The 18,619-nt window shown below is 42.5% G+C and overlaps 1 protein-coding gene across 1 annotated transcript in view; it reads right to left on the bottom strand.

Annotated features, from left to right (window-relative positions):
* Positions 1-10,101, bottom strand: part of LOC138850973 (glutamate receptor-like) — a 54,548-nt gene extending 44,447 nt beyond the window's left edge. The window contains exons 1-6 of the mRNA XM_070085675.1: positions 9,991-10,101; positions 9,328-9,551; positions 9,061-9,189; positions 7,941-8,054; positions 4,267-4,330; positions 567-870 (exon numbers count right to left, since the gene is read on the bottom strand). Coding sequence (XP_069941776.1) covers positions 567-870; positions 4,267-4,330; positions 7,941-8,054; positions 9,061-9,189; positions 9,328-9,551; positions 9,991-10,092 — 937 coding nt within the window. The 5' untranslated portion in view covers positions 10,093-10,101. The remainder of the gene's footprint in view (positions 1-566; positions 871-4,266; positions 4,331-7,940; positions 8,055-9,060; positions 9,190-9,327; positions 9,552-9,990) is intronic.
* Positions 10,102-18,619: the final 8,518 nt, after the last annotated feature.

Genomic DNA, 18,619 nt, shown 5'->3' with positions numbered 1-18,619 from the left:
TCGCTGTTTCTAATACAATTAAACTAAACAAAGGCAGCTTCACCATCTCTGAAGTCTTAGCAAGAATCCTCCTGAAAACAGTAAACCCTGCCATCACATAGTCTCTCCTGTTATACTACACAAAGCACATTACAGAGAGTGAACACTGAAACAAGCAGCCTCTAATTCAACCTCCAATAGAAATATCTGTCTAACTTATTTTTATGCTACCCAAGTAATAGCTTTTATATCCTTTTACTCATGTGCAAATTAATTGTATTACTATTACTACTACAACTTACATCACTACCACTACCACTACTACTACTACTACTACTACTACTACTACTACTACTACTACTACTACTACTACTACTACTACTACTACTACTACTACCACTAGTACTACACCTCACTCACTCTAAGCCTATATATACCCTCTGTGTCCTTGCATTGTTAGTAACGGCTTGACAAAGCTCGTGGAGAGCGAAACGTTGCCACAATAAAATATCACATTAGTTGCACTTGTGTCCATTAACTTTGCATATTGTCGGTAATATTACCAAAAAAATATATACATTTCTTACCTTGTTGTAACAAAACTCGAAGTAAATTGAAGGCATCTGTTTTCCAGTTGTCATGTGTATTAACATTATTATGTGACAAGCACCAGAGCACCAGGAACATGAAGAACAACAGTATCAACAATGTCATCAAGACAGTCACCCACACCAATGTATCCAGAGGTAGCAGGAAACCCCAGGGATCCACCTCTGGCAGACCTCTACCAGCTAAAATCCTTGAGTATTGTATAGTTATCGGCCACATAAAGTCTACCATCTCAGCTCGGGCAGCAGAAAGACTGAAGGGGCCAAGAGCAAAGTCTGCTTCCTAAAAAGATTAAAGTTCAACATAAAAATTCCGACAAATAATTTCCTAAGAAGTAATGTAAGTAAATACCAATACAAATTATTATAATCACCCATTTATTCACGAATGTAAGTCTTCACTTGATTAAACGTCATCCTAGAATTTCGTATAATGCTAGATGTAAATATTTCTTATTTCACTCTTACTCAGTATTGTATCTGATCGTATTTCCTGGATAAAGACTGTATGACGTTCCTTAAACCAAGGAACTAAATCATAGATCCGTGGATAGTCATAAACTGCATCCGTCTAATTCATTAAGGATTTGTCCAAGATTCATGTATCTTCCTGACCAACTTGTACATTTAAAACAAACTGCTATGAACATTGTTTCCTTACTATTTCATATTTCACTATTTATCCACATTAACATCCTTCTTCCTGTTATCCAAACACACTGTCTAGTTTGCGTAATTTTAATCTCGTATTTCTGCTATTTAAATCAGATTTTATGAGAGTTCGCTTATTTCTAGTATTATCTGTTAGACTGAGATAGCGTTATAAAAATGGAAAGTACGGGAACATATTTTCGCATTCACCATTCATTTGAATAATTTATTTGAATAATTAGTTGTATTTTGCAACTGAAGTTACATCTTGACGAATAAGATACATGTAATATCTGGGAATAGCAAAATTATTAGTAGTAAATATATTAAGGAGTTCAGTCCCTAAACTTGGAGTCCTAGATTAAAATTATAAAATTCTATGAAATTTGTTCAGTTCCTAATCCTTTGTGAACAGTGGGTAATATATAAATTAGCACAATAAGTGTCCGGGGCCCAAGACTGTTCAATTGCCTCATGGTTGATCAGACCCTGATCCACCATGAGGCCTGGTCTCAGACCGGGCCGCGGGGGCGTTGACCCCCCGAAACCCTCTCCAGGTAAACATGTTTGGTATGGCAGAGTTCCGGTGGCTTCTGTGAGATTCAAGCTGCGGTTGATTGCTATTATGAGTTGGCTTCATAATTCATGAACTGACCCATTTGTGCTGCAGTGGTGGTGATCTGTACTTAACTCAGCGGTGATCTATACTTAACTCAGCGGTGATCTATACTTAGCTCAGCGGTGATCTATACTTAGCTCAGCGGCGATCTATACTTAGCTCAGCGGTGATCTGTACTTAGCGGTGATCTGTACTTAGCTCAGCGGTGATCTGTACTTAGCTCAGCGGTGATCTGCACTTAGCTCAGCGGTGATCTGTACTTAGCGGTGATCTGTACTTTGCTCAGCAGTGATCTGTACTTAGTTCAGTGGTGATCTGTACTTAGCGGTGATCTGTACTTAGCTCAGCGGTGATCTGTACTTAGTTCAGCGGTGATCTGTACTTAGCTCAGCGGTGATCTGTACTGAGCTCAGCAGTGATCTGTACCTAGCTCAGCGGTGATCTGTACTTAGTTCAGTTGTGTTCTGTACTTAGTTCAGTGGTGATCTGTACTTTGTTTTGTCATAACTCGACTAGTACGCTCTCCGTTCTTAGCTACCTGAGATTGTGATGCTGGCTTCCCTCGACTACGAGCAGCTATATCTCCAGCTTAAGGCAGAATTAACGGAAACAAGAAGAGAAATTCGACGACTGAAGGGTATGTGCAAGGATTATCCCCGGAACAATATCGCTGATCGGACTAACGAATGGATTCTAGTCGGAACTGAAGGGACGAAACTGATGAAGAAAGTCCAGGAGACTCCTGTGAAAACTATACACGTCTTTTTCCTAATATATAAATATACAATCAGATTCTTTTATCAATTTATTACTATTATACATTTAAAAGTAAAAAAAAAAAAAAAAAAAAAAAAAATTTTTACAAATGTAATTAATTCATAAATTCTACTTGTATCTCTGATAATTTTTTTGATAGATCTCATATAAGAGAAATTCTTAAAATGTTTCACTGTACACTTTACCAGAAATACCCTGACGTCTTATTACCCATTAATTATTTCAGTCACTTGTTTCCATTTTCCTCTTAGAGATTCTTTAGATAACATTTCACAAATCCGTCAGAAAGAAAAAAGAAGCTGATAACAAATTATTAAAGATTATCTGGTAGAACACAAACATACGTTTGTCATTGAATATAAACACTAACACTTATTAAATATTTTTCTAAACACTCAATCTCTTCGGTTGTGTAAGACTACTCAGTCTCGATGACTCACAATTGCAAACAAACCATACCACGGGCGGGCAGAGAACTAGGGGTATGGTTAGTTTGCAATCGTGTCATTACGATTTCGTGAGCAGTGTTGACGGCTTTGAGGGGACTTGAGCTAGAGTTCGTAACGGCCACGCTGGCGAGAGATTCGTCTGTAAAAATTGGCATTTGTGGCCCCAGTGGTGCCTATGCTAACCTTCCTATGGTGTGATGAATGGTTTGAATAACCGACAAGTTGAAGATTGAGACACTTATGCAACATATGGGAATCTTTATTTAGGAAACGTTTCGCCACACAGTGGCTTCATCAGTCCAATACAAAGTAGAAAGGCGTGAGGAGAGGAGGAGTTTGAGGTAATCAGTCCCTCAGCCTGGAGTCGATGTGTTCAGTCCATCAATCTTGTAGAATGTACAATCAATCTTGTAGAATTGTACATTCTACAAGATTGATGGACTGAACACATCGGCTCCAGGCTGAGGGACTGATTACCTGAATCTCCTCCTCTCCTTACGCCTTTCTACTTTGTATTGGACTGATGAAGCCACTGTGTGGCGAAACGTTTCCTGAATAAAGATTCCCATATGTTGCATAAGTGTCTCAATCTTCCTAAGGTGTATAAATATACCTAGTTGGATGAATCTTGTTGAAGCTAGCTGGCCCAGTGGCTAGCGCGTCGGTCTGGAGTATTACGACTCTCTGACCGCGGGTTCTATGCCCCACCCGTGGTATGGTTTACTCAGTCTCATTAGTCGATGGTGTAAGAATAGTAGTGAAAGAATGCTCAATCTCTTTATATGTTGTGAAAAAATGCTTATTTTCTTTAGCAAATACAAAAGAACATTCACTTTCCTTTCTTGTGGCCTAAAAATGTGTAATGACGTCAGCTGAAGTACTATAACATTCACGCTTATTATTTATTGCGTAAGAACACTCGGCTGAAACTATATTCAGAAATTCCCTCGTTAGAAAGTAGGTGAATTCACAAGCACTCACTTTTGTAGGTGGGAAAAAATACAGACACTCACCTATGTGATATTACTCATAAACACTGTCATAATTTCTTGTATTCAGTAGCTATCACGTTAGAAGTTGTGATCATGAACACTCACTGAGTTTATAACTGTGATAACAAACAACCAGTGACGATAAAACACTTAAGATGTTTATATTTCTGGGTAACTGAAGAGGGACTCACCTTGTCTCTGACCATTTCCACAAGGCCGTACCATGAGCCGTCTCGGGGATGCACGTACTTGTATCTTAAAGACAGAATATTAATCTTAGCAAGACATTAGTCTTAAACAACATGATGTTATGAGGATTTACAGAATGTAATTTTTTCCCCAAAGAAAAAAGAGCACAAACTTTAAATCCTTTAGAGACAGACGGGATTCTGTTTTTCCCCTCTTTTAACACCCGTTGAACATATTGAATATGTGGTGAACAAGGTTTGAAAAATGCATCTGAGAAAAATACGCAACTTTCACGCAATGTTTCAAAGAAATATATAATATGAGTCTATGAATACTAAAATGGTGATTGCTCATGTTTACCTTATGCTAATTTATTTGTTTTGTCCGTTTGAATGTAGCTCGGTTTGTCACATTTCCTTTGGTAAAAAGTTAAAGATTTCAGGTTGTCGCTTACAAGAAGGTCGTAAATGATCCAGTATCACCTGTGTACCAACAACCAAGAAAAGTTTAATTCATAAAATATTTATTTAATAATTCGTCGGTGTTTATACAGTGAAGAACAAACTTCTCGGTATATATAAGAAAATGGTATAAAATACCGACACAATGGGAAAATAAACACATAAGCAGTACAATGTGATCCTTTATTGTCAACGTTTTGCCCAAACAGTGGACTTTATTAAGTCACAAAGAGATCTGTTTGTGACTTGAGAAATCCCACTGTGTGGGCGAAATGGAGAAGTAGAACCAGGAGGTTCTACTTCTCCATGAGGAAAATAGCAGGCTGAATTTTCGCCTAGATGGATTTGGAAGTGAGTGTGCGAAGGGTGGAGTCTGTATGAAGGAAAAGGTTACCAACAGGGAGTTGAAGAGTGACAACCGCTTCAAGTGGAATGAGGTCTCTACTAAAGGTAGAAGTATCAAGATAAAGAAGCTTAACTGAGAAGATCTGAAGGTAGGAAACTGATTCTCAGTTCTCCAGGATGAGTGAATTTCAGTGGTTAGCGAGGTTAAAGTTACCACTAACTCCCCAGCTAATCAAGTTAAGAACATTCTGGTTGTGGGTGACTCACAGGTAAGATATATGGACCATGCTTTCTGTAATAGATACAGAAACGTGAGACAGAGAGTGTGCTTCCCAGGAGCTGGTGTTGATGACATAGTCAACAGGTTGGATAATATTATGTCAGGCAATGAGAACAATCCCATCATCTGTCTTAGTGCTGGTGGGAATGATATCGGGAAGAACAGGAGATAAGAGCTGCTGGATAAGTACAGGTCTGCCATAAATGTAATTAGGTCTAGGGGAGAGGTCCCAGTCACATGTCTTAACGCTGATGGGAATGATATTGGGAAGGGCAGAAGGCAAGAGCTACTGGATAAGTACAGGTCAGCTATAGATGTAATTAGGTCTAAGGGAGGGGTCCCAATCATTTGTAACATCTTGCCTAGAAGAGGAGTGGGCAATGAAAGGATGTCTATTGCAAGTGGTGTAAATTGCTGGCTAGATAAGTACTGCAAGGAATTTGCAAATCATTCATTGACAACAGGGACACATTTTATGGCATCCGTGATATGTATACAGGGCATGGGATACATCTCTCAGGGGCCGGAGTGGTTGCAATAGCCACCTCGATTGAGAGGGCCATTGCTGAGTTGTCTAGGACTTAAGGGAACTAGTCACTCTCTGCCCTCTACTGTCTCTCCTTGTTGATCAAATGCTTTGCCTTTACTAACAACTTTATTTTAAATATTATCTATTAAACATATCCCTGAGGTATCCTGGAAATATATATTTTCAACACTTGTACTGCAACTTGTCTGTTTCCCACACACACCCATGCCTCTATAATTTCTCGGTTTAAGGTTTACTATACTAATAGTAGGAGTCTAAGAAATAAGATAGATGAGCAGGTGATATAGACATTATTGCTATAACGAAGACTTGGTTCAACCTGAAAGATAGAAAAAATGCCTTCTGAATGCCATATACAAGGCTGTAAACTATTCCACACTAATAGCGTCAACAAGAAGGGAGGTGGAGTAGTGATGTATGTCGAAGATAATTTAAATTGTTGTGTTAGACAACATAAAAGATTAGAAGCATCGGACACAGAATCTTTTTGGCTACAGTTTCTCGAGGGTCGTGACAAATTAATTTTGGGTGTGATTTATAGGCCCCCAAATCTTGATAGGGACTACAGTAAGCTGCTATAGGACGAAATTCATAAGGCATCTAGATATAAAAATGTCGTGTTAATGGGAGTTTTTATCTTTAGATAAACTAATTGGAACAATATGACAAAAGATCTTGAGTCTAGTGGCTTTCTTGATGCGATTCAAGACTGCTTTTTAAAACAGTTTGTGAAAGAACCAACTAGAGGAAACAATTTGATTGACTTGGTTCTTGACAACAAAGAATCACTCATTAATAATCTTGTGGTTAATGATGACCTTGGAGAAAGCAGTCGCAAATCACTGAGTTTCAATATACTATCAGGGAATTACCCAGATAACTGCAATCAAGTCTGTGTCCCAGACTTCAGCATGGCTGGTTTCATGGGACTGAGAAATTACCTGGGTGGGCTATTTTGGAACGACCTGACTATAAGTCAGGTAGGTGATGCTAGTTGCCAATATTACGTTTTTCAGAGCGTAGTTCTAGCTACTCAGGCAACTTATGTTCCAATTAGGGAGATCAACCAAAAATGATTCCAAATGGATATGCAATAGATTGAAGATTGAGACACTTATGCAACATATGGGAATCTTTAGTAAGGAAACGTTTCAGTAAACTCTGGCTTCTTCGGTCCAATACAAAGGTTTGTATTAGATTGAAGTAGCCACTGGCTGGTGAAATGCTTTATGTAGAACAGGATAATAAACTATGTACGATTAGGGTAACTTGTGACATGGTCCTCAGACAAATAGAGAAATTAAAACCGAATAAATCCCCAGGCTCTGATGAACTGTTTGCCAGGGTTTTAAAAGAATGTAAAGAGGGGCTTAGGAAACCTTTGGCTAGTTTTTTTCAACATATCGCTACAAACTGGCATAGTGCCAGACAAGTGGAAAAATGGCAAATGTAAAACCTATTTACAAAGCAGGCGACAGGTCCTTAGCTTCGAACTATAGACCATTAAGCCTTACCTCCATAGTAGGAAAATTTATGGAACCAATAATTGCCGAAGCCATTAGTAGCCATATTAAAAGGCATAAATTAATTAATGAATCTCAACACGGTTTTACAAAGGGGCGTTCCTGTCTTACGAATTTACTAACTTTTTCACCAAGGTATTTGAGGAGGTAGATCATGCTAATGAATATGATTTTGTGTATATTCACTGATTACATCGTCTTCACATCTCTACTGTTTCCGTTGTTTGTGTATTCGACTAAAGAAGCCTACAGTGTAGGTGAAACTTTATGAAATAAAAATACGTAACTCTTGAGCATGTGTCTTAATTATCAGCTCATCGGTATTGTATACTGTTAAGTTCACATGAGTTGATTTAGGTTTGAGAAAGTCCTGCCTGGCATGGGCCAGTTAACCAGCTGTATTGTCCATCCCTTCTTATGTCATTACAATTCATCTTCTAGACCCAACGTGACTCTCGGCAACCCAAGACAACAGAAATATGTTCCAGTAAGAAAAAGGTACGTAAACAAAACTTACGTAAAATTGATGCTTTGGGCAAAATAATCCATCATATCGTCTTTTTTCCTGTTTTGAACTTCCCTTACGTGAGTCTGGTCGACGGCCACTGCCAACCCTGGTTTCTTACTAAATCTGAAAAATTGTTATTCATGATGCAAAACCAATATATTTTGTTTAAGCAGGAAAATAAACAAAAAATACTCAGTTATAAAAAGATTGAAATAAAAAAATGCAAATGATGTTGACCACTGCCACAGTAATATATTATGGAGAAGATAATCCAAATTTCAGTTCCTTATTAATACTTGGTTATGTTCCTGGAAGATGTGATTACAAATTTCAGGCAGTTAGATATTAAATCAGAAAGTTATTTAAAGTCAAACTTGTCAGTTTCTTTAATTCATTTTTTTCACGTAATGGGTCACTGCTTTCATTTTACTCCAAAAATTTTTAATGGGATTCAGGTTAAAGTTGTAAACTCTGATATTGTCTGAGACAACCGTCTCTTGGCATGATTTGACAAGTGGCAGTGTGCATAGTCTTACAGAAGTGTGAAATGTCATAAGTCTTGTGGTATTTTGCGAAATGTTATTTAAGGACATCTACTGTATACAGCAGTTCCAAAAATGATGAAGAATTAGACACATGTTCAACATGAAGATATTCTAACTTTGTAGACTTTATTGATCTTGTAGACGTTTTGCCATGAAGTGGTTTTATTGTCAATGCCACTGGGTGGCCAAATGTCTACAAAGTGAAAATAAGGAGATGTTGCGCATGTCAAATTCTTCATATTGTTGGCATTTCATACCATTCATCCAAAAATTATGTTTGGTCGCAAGTGAAGCAATATCGTTAGTTGAATCCAAACTAAATAAACAAATTCTTCCTATAAGATAAACTAGAGTTAGTTTACAAAACCTAATATTCTAATTATTTCGAGCAGAACTTAACCCATTATTTAGGGAACTATTTTCCACATCTAAGGAAAGGAGAGGGTCCAAGAGGCAACAAATTTACCATAATTCGTTTCATAACTGTCATGCCGTAAGTCCATGGACATCACAATTCATACAAGGGAATATTTTTATAGGGTAACAGAAAACAAAGTATAGTAAGATCCCTGTAAGAAACTTACGTTGAAAATTTATCAGGGAAAAGTGGAAGATTTGAGGCAAGAGTAAGTCCATGGTGAGCAGTCCAAAATGCTATTTCCAGAGCCGTGGCTTCGCGAAGACTAAATGGCAGGTGTATAAAAATGCTGCACCTAAGTATATGTGATATTAAAAACTTTTTTAATAACTCATTATTCTCCTGTTTCTATAATATTATGTTTAGTAATAAACAGAAAAGTGTGGCAAATTTTATATTACAAATAAATGAGGTGCAAAAATTTAGGTCATACATTACATCATTTCCCGTGTTCTTAATAATAAGCAACATGGAATTCGTCATGGAGAAGGTCCCGTGGAGTTGCTGCAGCTGCTGGAGCGGCAGGTGAGCGACGACGAGGAGCCTCGTTGACCACATCAGGAGACGACCCTTGAGGGACCACTCAGCGAAGGCGGCGAGGAAAACTGTGTCGTCACTCACCACGACCACAATCACGCACCATGACATCTGTCGCAGCTGTTGACATCAGTTGACGTCGTTGATAATGTGAGGATAACCCACCTAATTCGGTAGTAATGTGTGTCCTCGCTTCAACAGCAATGTGAAAGTTAATCTTGAGTGTACTTAGAGTCAATCTGAAGTTATCTGAAGTTACCTGGAGTCCCTTCCGGAGGTCACCGCCCTTACCGCATATTTCCAGACCAAGCCTCCTCGCCCTTTTTATTAGTAAGGTAAGAGTGACCTACCCACCTCTGAATAGATGTAAGTGACTTACCCACCTCAAAAGTAGTTTAATGTTAAAGTTATGTACCCACCCCAATAAAAATACGTGTATTTCCTAATTTCGTCAACTGTAAATTAACAATTATTTACCATATCAGTTCTAATATAAACCTTACCTTCTGTTTCAAGAATAAAGTGTTTATATCCTTCCCTGTAATCATGAAACACTTACTCTTTTAGCTTCTGAAATCATCCAGGAAAACTGCTCTTCTAAGTTGGCGTCACCAGCCTGAACTTTCACCTCAAACAACGTTATCCCAACGCTGGACAGCATCAGTGACAGGAGTTCCTACAGTTGAAAAATAAATACATTGAAAAATTTATTAAATAGTTTTCACTAAACGTTTTTGCTCATTCTTATAGTATTCTGGGATTCCATGAATCACATTTTGAAAAAAAAACTTGTATATTTCACCAACACTAAAGAATTTGGTCTTCGAGGAGATATCTTCAACGAAGAAGATAACTGAACAACGAGAGTCAGATCCAGAATGCATTTCCAGGGTAGCCTCAACAGCCCTCGCTGCTGCTCCGACTCCTAAGGTGAAAAGAACACAATTTATTTAGAGTTAAAGTGCATCATTTACAAAAACAAGCCATTTTCATTTCTTTTGCATTATAAGAATAATAGATAAATAAAATTTATAAATATTTGAATGTTCTTTTACCATTTGTGAGAGGCAGCTGCACAAGACTCAACAAGACAGTAGAAAACAGAATTAGTTCTGCCATCATGTTGGCGGTCCTTGTCCCAGCTGAAAATCTGTGACGAAAATTTAAGTAAATAAAAAATGTAAACATTTATGAATTGCACCTATTCCTACTAATAATTATTAAAATAATCAATAAAGATATTAATTATAATCTTTGCTTTTCCTATATTTTTAATTATTTACATATAAATATATATATTTAAGGAAAATGAGATTCCCGTAACGAATAATAATAATGTAAAAGACTCTATAGCGGACGGTGTATATGTGTGAGGATCGGGGGGGGGGGATTCATCAAGAAAGAGGACATCTGTGTTAGTTTACGCACATTTTTACACCGCTGTTGTTCTTCGTGGGCTATGCATTCGTGCGGGCGAGTATAATTGTAGCGTCGACTCTAGTGATCGTTGGTGGGACTGTGTTCAGTGCGTCAGCTGTAATCCACTTGAGGGTGGCCGAGGGCTCCGACAGGCGAACTGAGCCTCACAGCTACGAGCCCCGTGTGGGCGGCTGTGAGGTTACCATGTCAGGCCCAGGAGAGCGGCGTAAACGTTTACTGGAATGAGTAGAAAAGTAGGAGGACTACGTGGGGCAGATGGGAGCCCCCACCAAGAAGGCCAAGGACGTTGTGGAGACTGCTGTATCTGCTGACCTGCCACTAGTGCAAACGGCACCTGCTACCCAAGGAGACCTGGTAAGGGCGGGATCCTCAGAGCACTGCCCCATCAATGCATTCATGCAGCTCCCCCAGGTGGTGGACATAGCGGTCTTGGGAGCAACCCAGGGGACTGTGGCTACTCCTCCATTGGCAGGGATGGGGCCATACAAGGTACCCCCCCCAGAAGCGTCGGCCACTACGGAGGATGGGGAATGGCTGATTCCAGGTGGACGAAAGAATTCCCGCTGTGCTCAGGCACAAGCGACCATGGTGTTCAACAAATTCAAGGTTCCCAGGTTATTTGTTTGTGAGGCATCTGGAGAGCATACCCCACCTCAAGTTCCGATTCGAGTTCACTCTCAGGAATGAGATTCTGGTCAATCCTCGGGACGAGAATTCATATGAGGAGTTAAAGGGACTGGTTGTGACACATTCCAACATGGTGGAACTGGTTGCTTGGAAGAAGGTATACAAGGGGGTGCTCATACACGTCCCTGTGCCCCTCCCATTGGAGCTCATTTTGGAGGTGCCCAATATTGTCAAGGCGGAGCAACTCACTGCCTGGGTGTACAAGGTGCCCACCTGACAAGTGCTGATACACCACAAAGGATCACTCTCCACGCACCTGGACCTTGGGGTCTGGGGAAGGTTCAAGACCCGGCCGTACCTGTCGGGCCCACTGCAATCCTTCAACTGTCAAGGCTTCAATCACACTGCAGCTACCTGTCAGCGAGGGAAGAAGTGTGGAGTGTGCAGCAAGGCACACGACTCAAAGGACTGCATTGCAATCCTCAAACAACCCACAAGCGAGGCCTCTCGGCCGGAGCCCAAGTGTGCCAACTGATTAAAGAGGTACCATGCCTAGAGCCAAATGTATCTTGTGATGGTACAGCACTAGTAGTAAGTGCGTCACTGGAACGACCTGGCATCCACAGCAACGCCCAACCTTAAAACCACCGAGCAACTGTCAGCATGGTCTCCGACCGTGGCATCATCGATGGGCAATACCAGCGAGCTCCCAGCGCTGGGCTTGCAGCAGTGGCATCAGGGGGGCAATCACTGGCTTGCAGCAGCATGGCCAGACCACAAGATGACCGAGGAGACACAGTCACTGGGAAAGGCAGCCACAGGCCAGGAACACTGCCCAGCAGGTCTCTGATAGGCACCAGCAATCCATGCCATCCCACCAGCAGGCCTCTTCCCTAGGGCAGGCCCTTCCTGCAAATGGCCAGAGTCCAGCAGCGGCTTCCTGCCAGGAGACCCAGAAGCCCACAGCCACTCTTGCCACTCAGGCCAGGCCCAGGGTGCACCTAACTTATGCGGCTGCAGTGTCGACAGCCACCCAAACATACCCACTGACCCAGCCCCAACACGAAGAGTTATCCTGTCCCACACCTACAGAGATGATGGTGGACTTATTTCCCGTTCGACTGAAGAAAACCGTCGGGGTTATCTCCAAGCTCCTCTCTCGCCTGCTGCCATCAGCAAAGGACAGGGGCGCCTGCAGACAGCTCCTGTCATATATGCTAGGTGTGGCCCTACTGGACAGGAAGGATTCAATGGAACTTCAAGCCATCATTCAGGCGTCCTTCCTGTCTGTGATGGAGGAGACTCCGGAGTCACCAACAATGGAAGACGACGAGTCCCAGGCAGAGATGGAATCAGAGGGCCACCTCTCCGGCCCTTGAAGATCCTCCAGTGGAACATTTGTGGGCTGCAGTGGAAAATTCACTTAGTGATTGAAGCTGCAGTACAAGATGAGATCGATGTCTTCCTGCTCCAGGAGACACTTACCAAGCCACGACATCAACCACAGCCACGTATCCCGGGATTCTCGGCTTACCTTCAGTGCCTGGAAGGCACCAGCAGGGGCACAGCGATCTATGTGAGGAACACTATCCCTCACTCGATCTCTGCTGGCCCCATCGACTGCGGAGAGAGCGTGGAGGTACAGATCGTCACCTTACACATGCTGGATGGACCTTTCATGGTTTACAACATATACAGAAGCTATCAGTCCACCCTTGACATTTCAGACGTGGCAGCACTCGCCCCCATGGAGGATCTTGTTGTAGCTGGAGTTGTCAATGCCCACCACCCTACTTAATTCTGTCTCCCACACAATGCAGCTGGGAGGCACCTTGCATCTGTGCTGGAGGATGTACCTGAGATCACCCTCCTGAACAATGGGGAGCCAACCCATCACTACGGTGGCCGCCTTCACATGACACTCATCTCCAGACGGTTACTTCCGAGTGCAAGATGGGAGGTCCACCCCCGTCTAACCAGTGATCACTTTGCAGTGGTCACCACACTAATGGTCCAGCAGCACCCACCTCCCACACATACCCCCAGACGGAATATCAAGAAGGCCGACTGGCAGTGCTTCCAGGAGGTCATTGAGCAATGGACGGCAGAGTCTACTCTACCAGAAGATCCAGAAGAGGCGGCTCAGTGCCTACAGGCGGCCTTTACATGGGCAGCTGAGGGAGCCATACCTAGGATTACAGGCCGAGGGTCATACAAGCGTGACTACAATGAGGAAATCAAGGAGCAGAACCACCGGATCAATGTCGTCCACAAGATACACAGGTGCAATCCCACGGCCGAGTCCATGCGTCTGCTAATGAAAATGGTGCGGCATGCTCGCCATGTCTCACACAGGATCCAGCAAGCTAAATGGTTCGAGTGGTGTGCCTCCCTCAGCTACTCCACCACCTTATCCGAGATGTGGACCAAGTTAAGAATGGCCACTGGGCAGTGTCGCGGTGTGACTCGTGCGCACCCAGACCCCGCAACGGAGGCAGAGTGTCTGGTGGAACTTTTCGCCTCCAGAGTGGCTGTGGCTCAACTGCCTCAGGATCTCCAGGACCTCCAGGCTACGCTCCTTCCTAAAAAGATGGCGGCAATCCAAGCAGCATGCAGGGCAAAGGTTGATACCGATGAAGACTTCACTGACCGGGAGCCCCAGGCAGCCTTCACAGCTAATCAGGGCACTGTGCAAGGGCATGATGGTGTCACCTATGGTATGCTCACTCTGTCTAGGCATTCTGGTCAAGAAGTTGTCCTGGGGGTCATCATCCGGACCTGGAGAGCCGGCAGACTCCATGCTGTATGGAAGGAGGCCAGCATCGTACCAATTCCTAAGCCCGGGGATCCTGGCGGTGTGAGACCCATCTTCCTCACCAATTGCATCTCTATGGTGTCATAGAGGATGGTGTTGGAGCCACTGAAGTGGAAGCTTGGCCCTCCTCATAAACACCTCTATAGATTCACCAGAAAAGTGGGCACATTCGAAAGCCTTACCACCTTATTAGCCAGTATTGGGTCGGACGCCCAAACTCACATTGTTGTCTTCCTCGACCTCGAGAAAGCTTTCGAGTCAGCAAGTGCACCTGCTAACCTTTGCACTCTTGGCCCATAGGGGAGTTAAGAGCACGTTGCTTGCATGGCTTCGATCCTATCTACAGGACAGGCGGGCCCGGTTGCGTTTTCAGGGGCATGCCTCTTCTCTCAAGACTCTGGAAAACGGCACTCCGCAGGGCGGGTGCTCAATCCTACCCTGTTCAATGTACAGAAGCACCAGCTCACTTCACCTGCCTTTCTCCACAGGCACCTTCCTGCTCAGTTATGCCGATGAACTGGCACTTGTCGTGTCCAGGAAGTGCCGGCTGCTGCAGCGCGCCAATGAGGACCTCGTTCTGCTGGCTTCTACTTGCCGCTTCCTGGGGCTCAAGATATATGCAGCGAAATCCAAAGCCATGATCCTTCACACCAGGGAACCCAGTCAGAGGCTGCAGATCCTGGGTATCGACCTGGAATGGGCTCACAGCTATAGGTATCTTGGCATCTACATCGACAGGCGCCTCACCTTCCAGAAACATGTACGCCACGTCAAAGAGAGGGCTCTGCAGAGGGTCAGGGCAATGAGTGCCATGGCTAACCCTAGGGTCGGGGCCAGCCTTCAGGACATGAAGTTGTTATACCTACAGGCTGTACGCTCGCTCATCGACTATGGAGAACTTGCTTTGGTTCACGCTAGGCCCACAAACATCAAGTCTTTTTGTGTGGTCCAGAACACAGCTGTACGGGCCATGCTGGGGGTGCCTGGGAGGGCTAATGCAGTGACTCTGAACCTCGAGGCGCAGTTGCAGTCCCTTGAAGACTCCCAGGGACTGACAAACTGATGAGGGGTATAAGGGTCCGCCAGGGACATAACATAACAATGCACCCAGGCCGCGGATGGATGTGGTCAGTTGCAGCTACTTCACAGAAGCTCCTGCCCATGCCATTGCTCGAGACTGTGACAGACCAGCAGTGAACCACACGGTACCACACCCTTGGGCGCCAGAGCTGATGGCAGTGCACTGGCCAGCCCTACCAGGCAGCAAGAGGCATTGCCCCCAGGACATTCTGCAACGACTTTCTTCGGCTAGCATTGCGAGTGCAAAAAGCCCTGGGTGTTTACCGTATTACACTGACGGCTCCAGAGACCCAGAGACAGGTCTCACAGCTGTTGGGATGCTCCACAACAATCTGACACCAGGTTGGTGCCTCCCAGACCATTGCACCGTCCTCCAGGCTGAACTCTATGCTATCCAACAAGCTCTGCGGCATGCAATTGCAAATTATCCACATCCTCCAGTCCTGTGATTCCAAGTCAGCGATCTGGGCAATTATGCACAGGGAGCCAAGGGACAACATACACTTAATCACATCCATCCGGAGCGACCTGCAGATGCTCATGGCTCAGGGACGCAGAGCCACCATCAACTGGATCCCGAGCTAAGTGCGTATCCCTGCCAATGATGCAGTAGATGAGGCTGCTAAGACAGCAACACTTGAGGCACAGCCACGTGCTCCAATTTCCATCAGCTGCCGCCAGATTATGCTATGGGCTGCCAGTGCGGCCAGGCGCTCATTTCCTGACCCTGGGGATTCACGGAGCTGCCGCTGGTATGACACGGCGACTCACAGGTCACTTCATCCAAGTGTTCGGATGCCTACGCCTAGGGTATCCCACAACTGCATGGATCGTTAAACGGGCAAGAGAGGAGTTCTGTGCCCACTGTGGCCAGATGGTTCCGAAACCCCTGTTAGACTGCCCAGCTACGGTGCCCCTTCGCTGCAGACACTTCCCAGTGACCTCAGTGGGACAGGCCCGGGAGGATGAGGCGGCACATCTAGTGTACCTAGCCATCAGAGACTTGGAGACCTTATTCCCAGTCATTGCACATCACCCGCGTCCCATGCTGTGAAGGCCTGCTGAGGACCTTCGTTGTACCCCACACCAACCACCATAAGAGCAAACTAACTTTTGGGACATCATTTGTCCATAGAACCAGAGAGGAACCCCTCTTCCCACCGAAGGACTAAGATGTAAGTACGAGAAAAGAAGATACACGACACTTCCCGTCCCGGGGAGCCAATGCCGGGTCAATAATAATTCTTTCAATAATAACTATACCATTCACTTTACCAGGTATACTCAACAGACTTATTCCCCTATAATTTCTGTACTTTCTTTTGTTCCCTTTGCTTTTGTAGAAAGGAACTTTGCATGCTTCATGCCAATCCCTAGGTACCTTTCCTTCTTCCATACATTTATAAAATAGTAGCACCAATCAGTCCAAAATTATATCTCCACCTCCTTTAAAGATTTCTATCTTAATTCCATCAATCCCAGCTGCCTTACCCGTATCATTCTACCTACTACCCGTATCATTCTACTTCCCCCACACTCACAACTGGCTCTTCCTCACTCTTACAAGATGTTATTCCTCCTTGCTCTATACACGAAATTACGGCTTCCTTATGTTCTTCAACATTTAACAATTCCTCAAAATATTAACTCCATCTTCCCGATACCTCTGACTATCTATCTATCTATTTATCTATATACATATATATAATTATTTATTTATTTATAACAAACATATATAAGAAACTGCGGCAGGCAAGGACTCGACTCCACGAACCTTGTACAGTCACGAGTGTCATCGGATCACGAGAACAAACATGTAGCTCAGCTACATACGTGATTCTTGTAGGACAGCTGGCTCAGCGGAAAGGTGGTGCGTACATTGAGCTGTCTCGGGAGGCGGTACAAGCTTCACAGGGTGGAATTCTGGCCTGCCGCAGTTCGGAAAATGATTTAAAATCACTTGTTTCGTGATTTCATTGATATATATATATATATATATATATATATATATATATATATATATATATATATATATATATATATATATATATATATATATATATACATATATATATGTATATATATATATATATATATATATATATATATATCTATATATATATATATATATATATATATATATATATATATATATATATATTTATTTATATATAATTGTGACCACGAACGAGTGGTATTGATCAATAACAACAGTGCACTATCCAAGAACTCGAACCCATGCTGTTGAGGCAGGCCAAAACAGCATAACAGCATGGGTTCGAGTCCTTGGCTAGTGCACTGTTGTTATTGATCAATACCACTCGTTCATGGTCACACTAATACATACATACATACATACAAATATACATTTATATATATATATATATATATATATATATATATATATATATATATATATATATATATATATATATATATATATATATATATATATATGTATATATATATATATATATATATATATATATATATATATATATATATATATATATATATATATATATATATATATATATATATATATGTCCTGGATGTCCTGGCCCTAAGCGAAACAAAGCTGAAGGTGGTAGGGGTGTTTCGGTGGGGGGAAATAAATGGGTTTAAATCTGGAGTATCTGAGAGAGTTAGAGCAAAGGAAGGGGTAGCAGTAATGTTGAATGATCAGTTATGGAAGGAGAAAAGAGAATATGAATGTGTAAATGCAAGAATTATGTGGATTAAAGTAAAGGGTGGATGCGAGAAGTGGGTCATAATAAGCGTGTATGCACCTGGAGAAGAGAGGAATGCAGAGGAGAGAGAGAAATTTTGGGATATGTTAAGTGAATGTATAGGAGCCTTTGAACCAAGTGAGAGAGTAATTGTGGAAGGGGACATGAATGCTAAAGTAGGAGAAACTTTTAGAGTGGGTGTGGTAGGTAAGTTTGGGGTGCCAGGTGTAAATGATAATGGGAGCCCTTTGATTGAACTTTGTATAGAAAGGGGTTTAGTTATAGGTAATACATATTTTAAGAAAAAGAGGATAAATAAGTATACAAGATATGATGTAGGGCGAAATGACAGTAGTTTGTTAGATTAAGTATTGGTAGATAAAAGACTGTTGAGTAGACTTAAGGGAAGAGAGAGGAGAAGGTTTATAAACTAAAAGAGGAGGCAGTTAGGGAAAGATGTAAACAGCTATTGGAGGATAGATGGGCTAATGAGAGCA

This window comes from Cherax quadricarinatus, chromosome 16 (assembly GCF_038502225.1).
Source record: "Cherax quadricarinatus isolate ZL_2023a chromosome 16, ASM3850222v1, whole genome shotgun sequence".
Lineage (NCBI taxonomy): Eukaryota > Metazoa > Arthropoda > Malacostraca > Decapoda > Parastacidae > Cherax > Cherax quadricarinatus.
The sequence above is the reverse complement of the archived record's forward strand: the minus strand, read 5'-3'. Positions and strand labels throughout refer to the sequence as shown.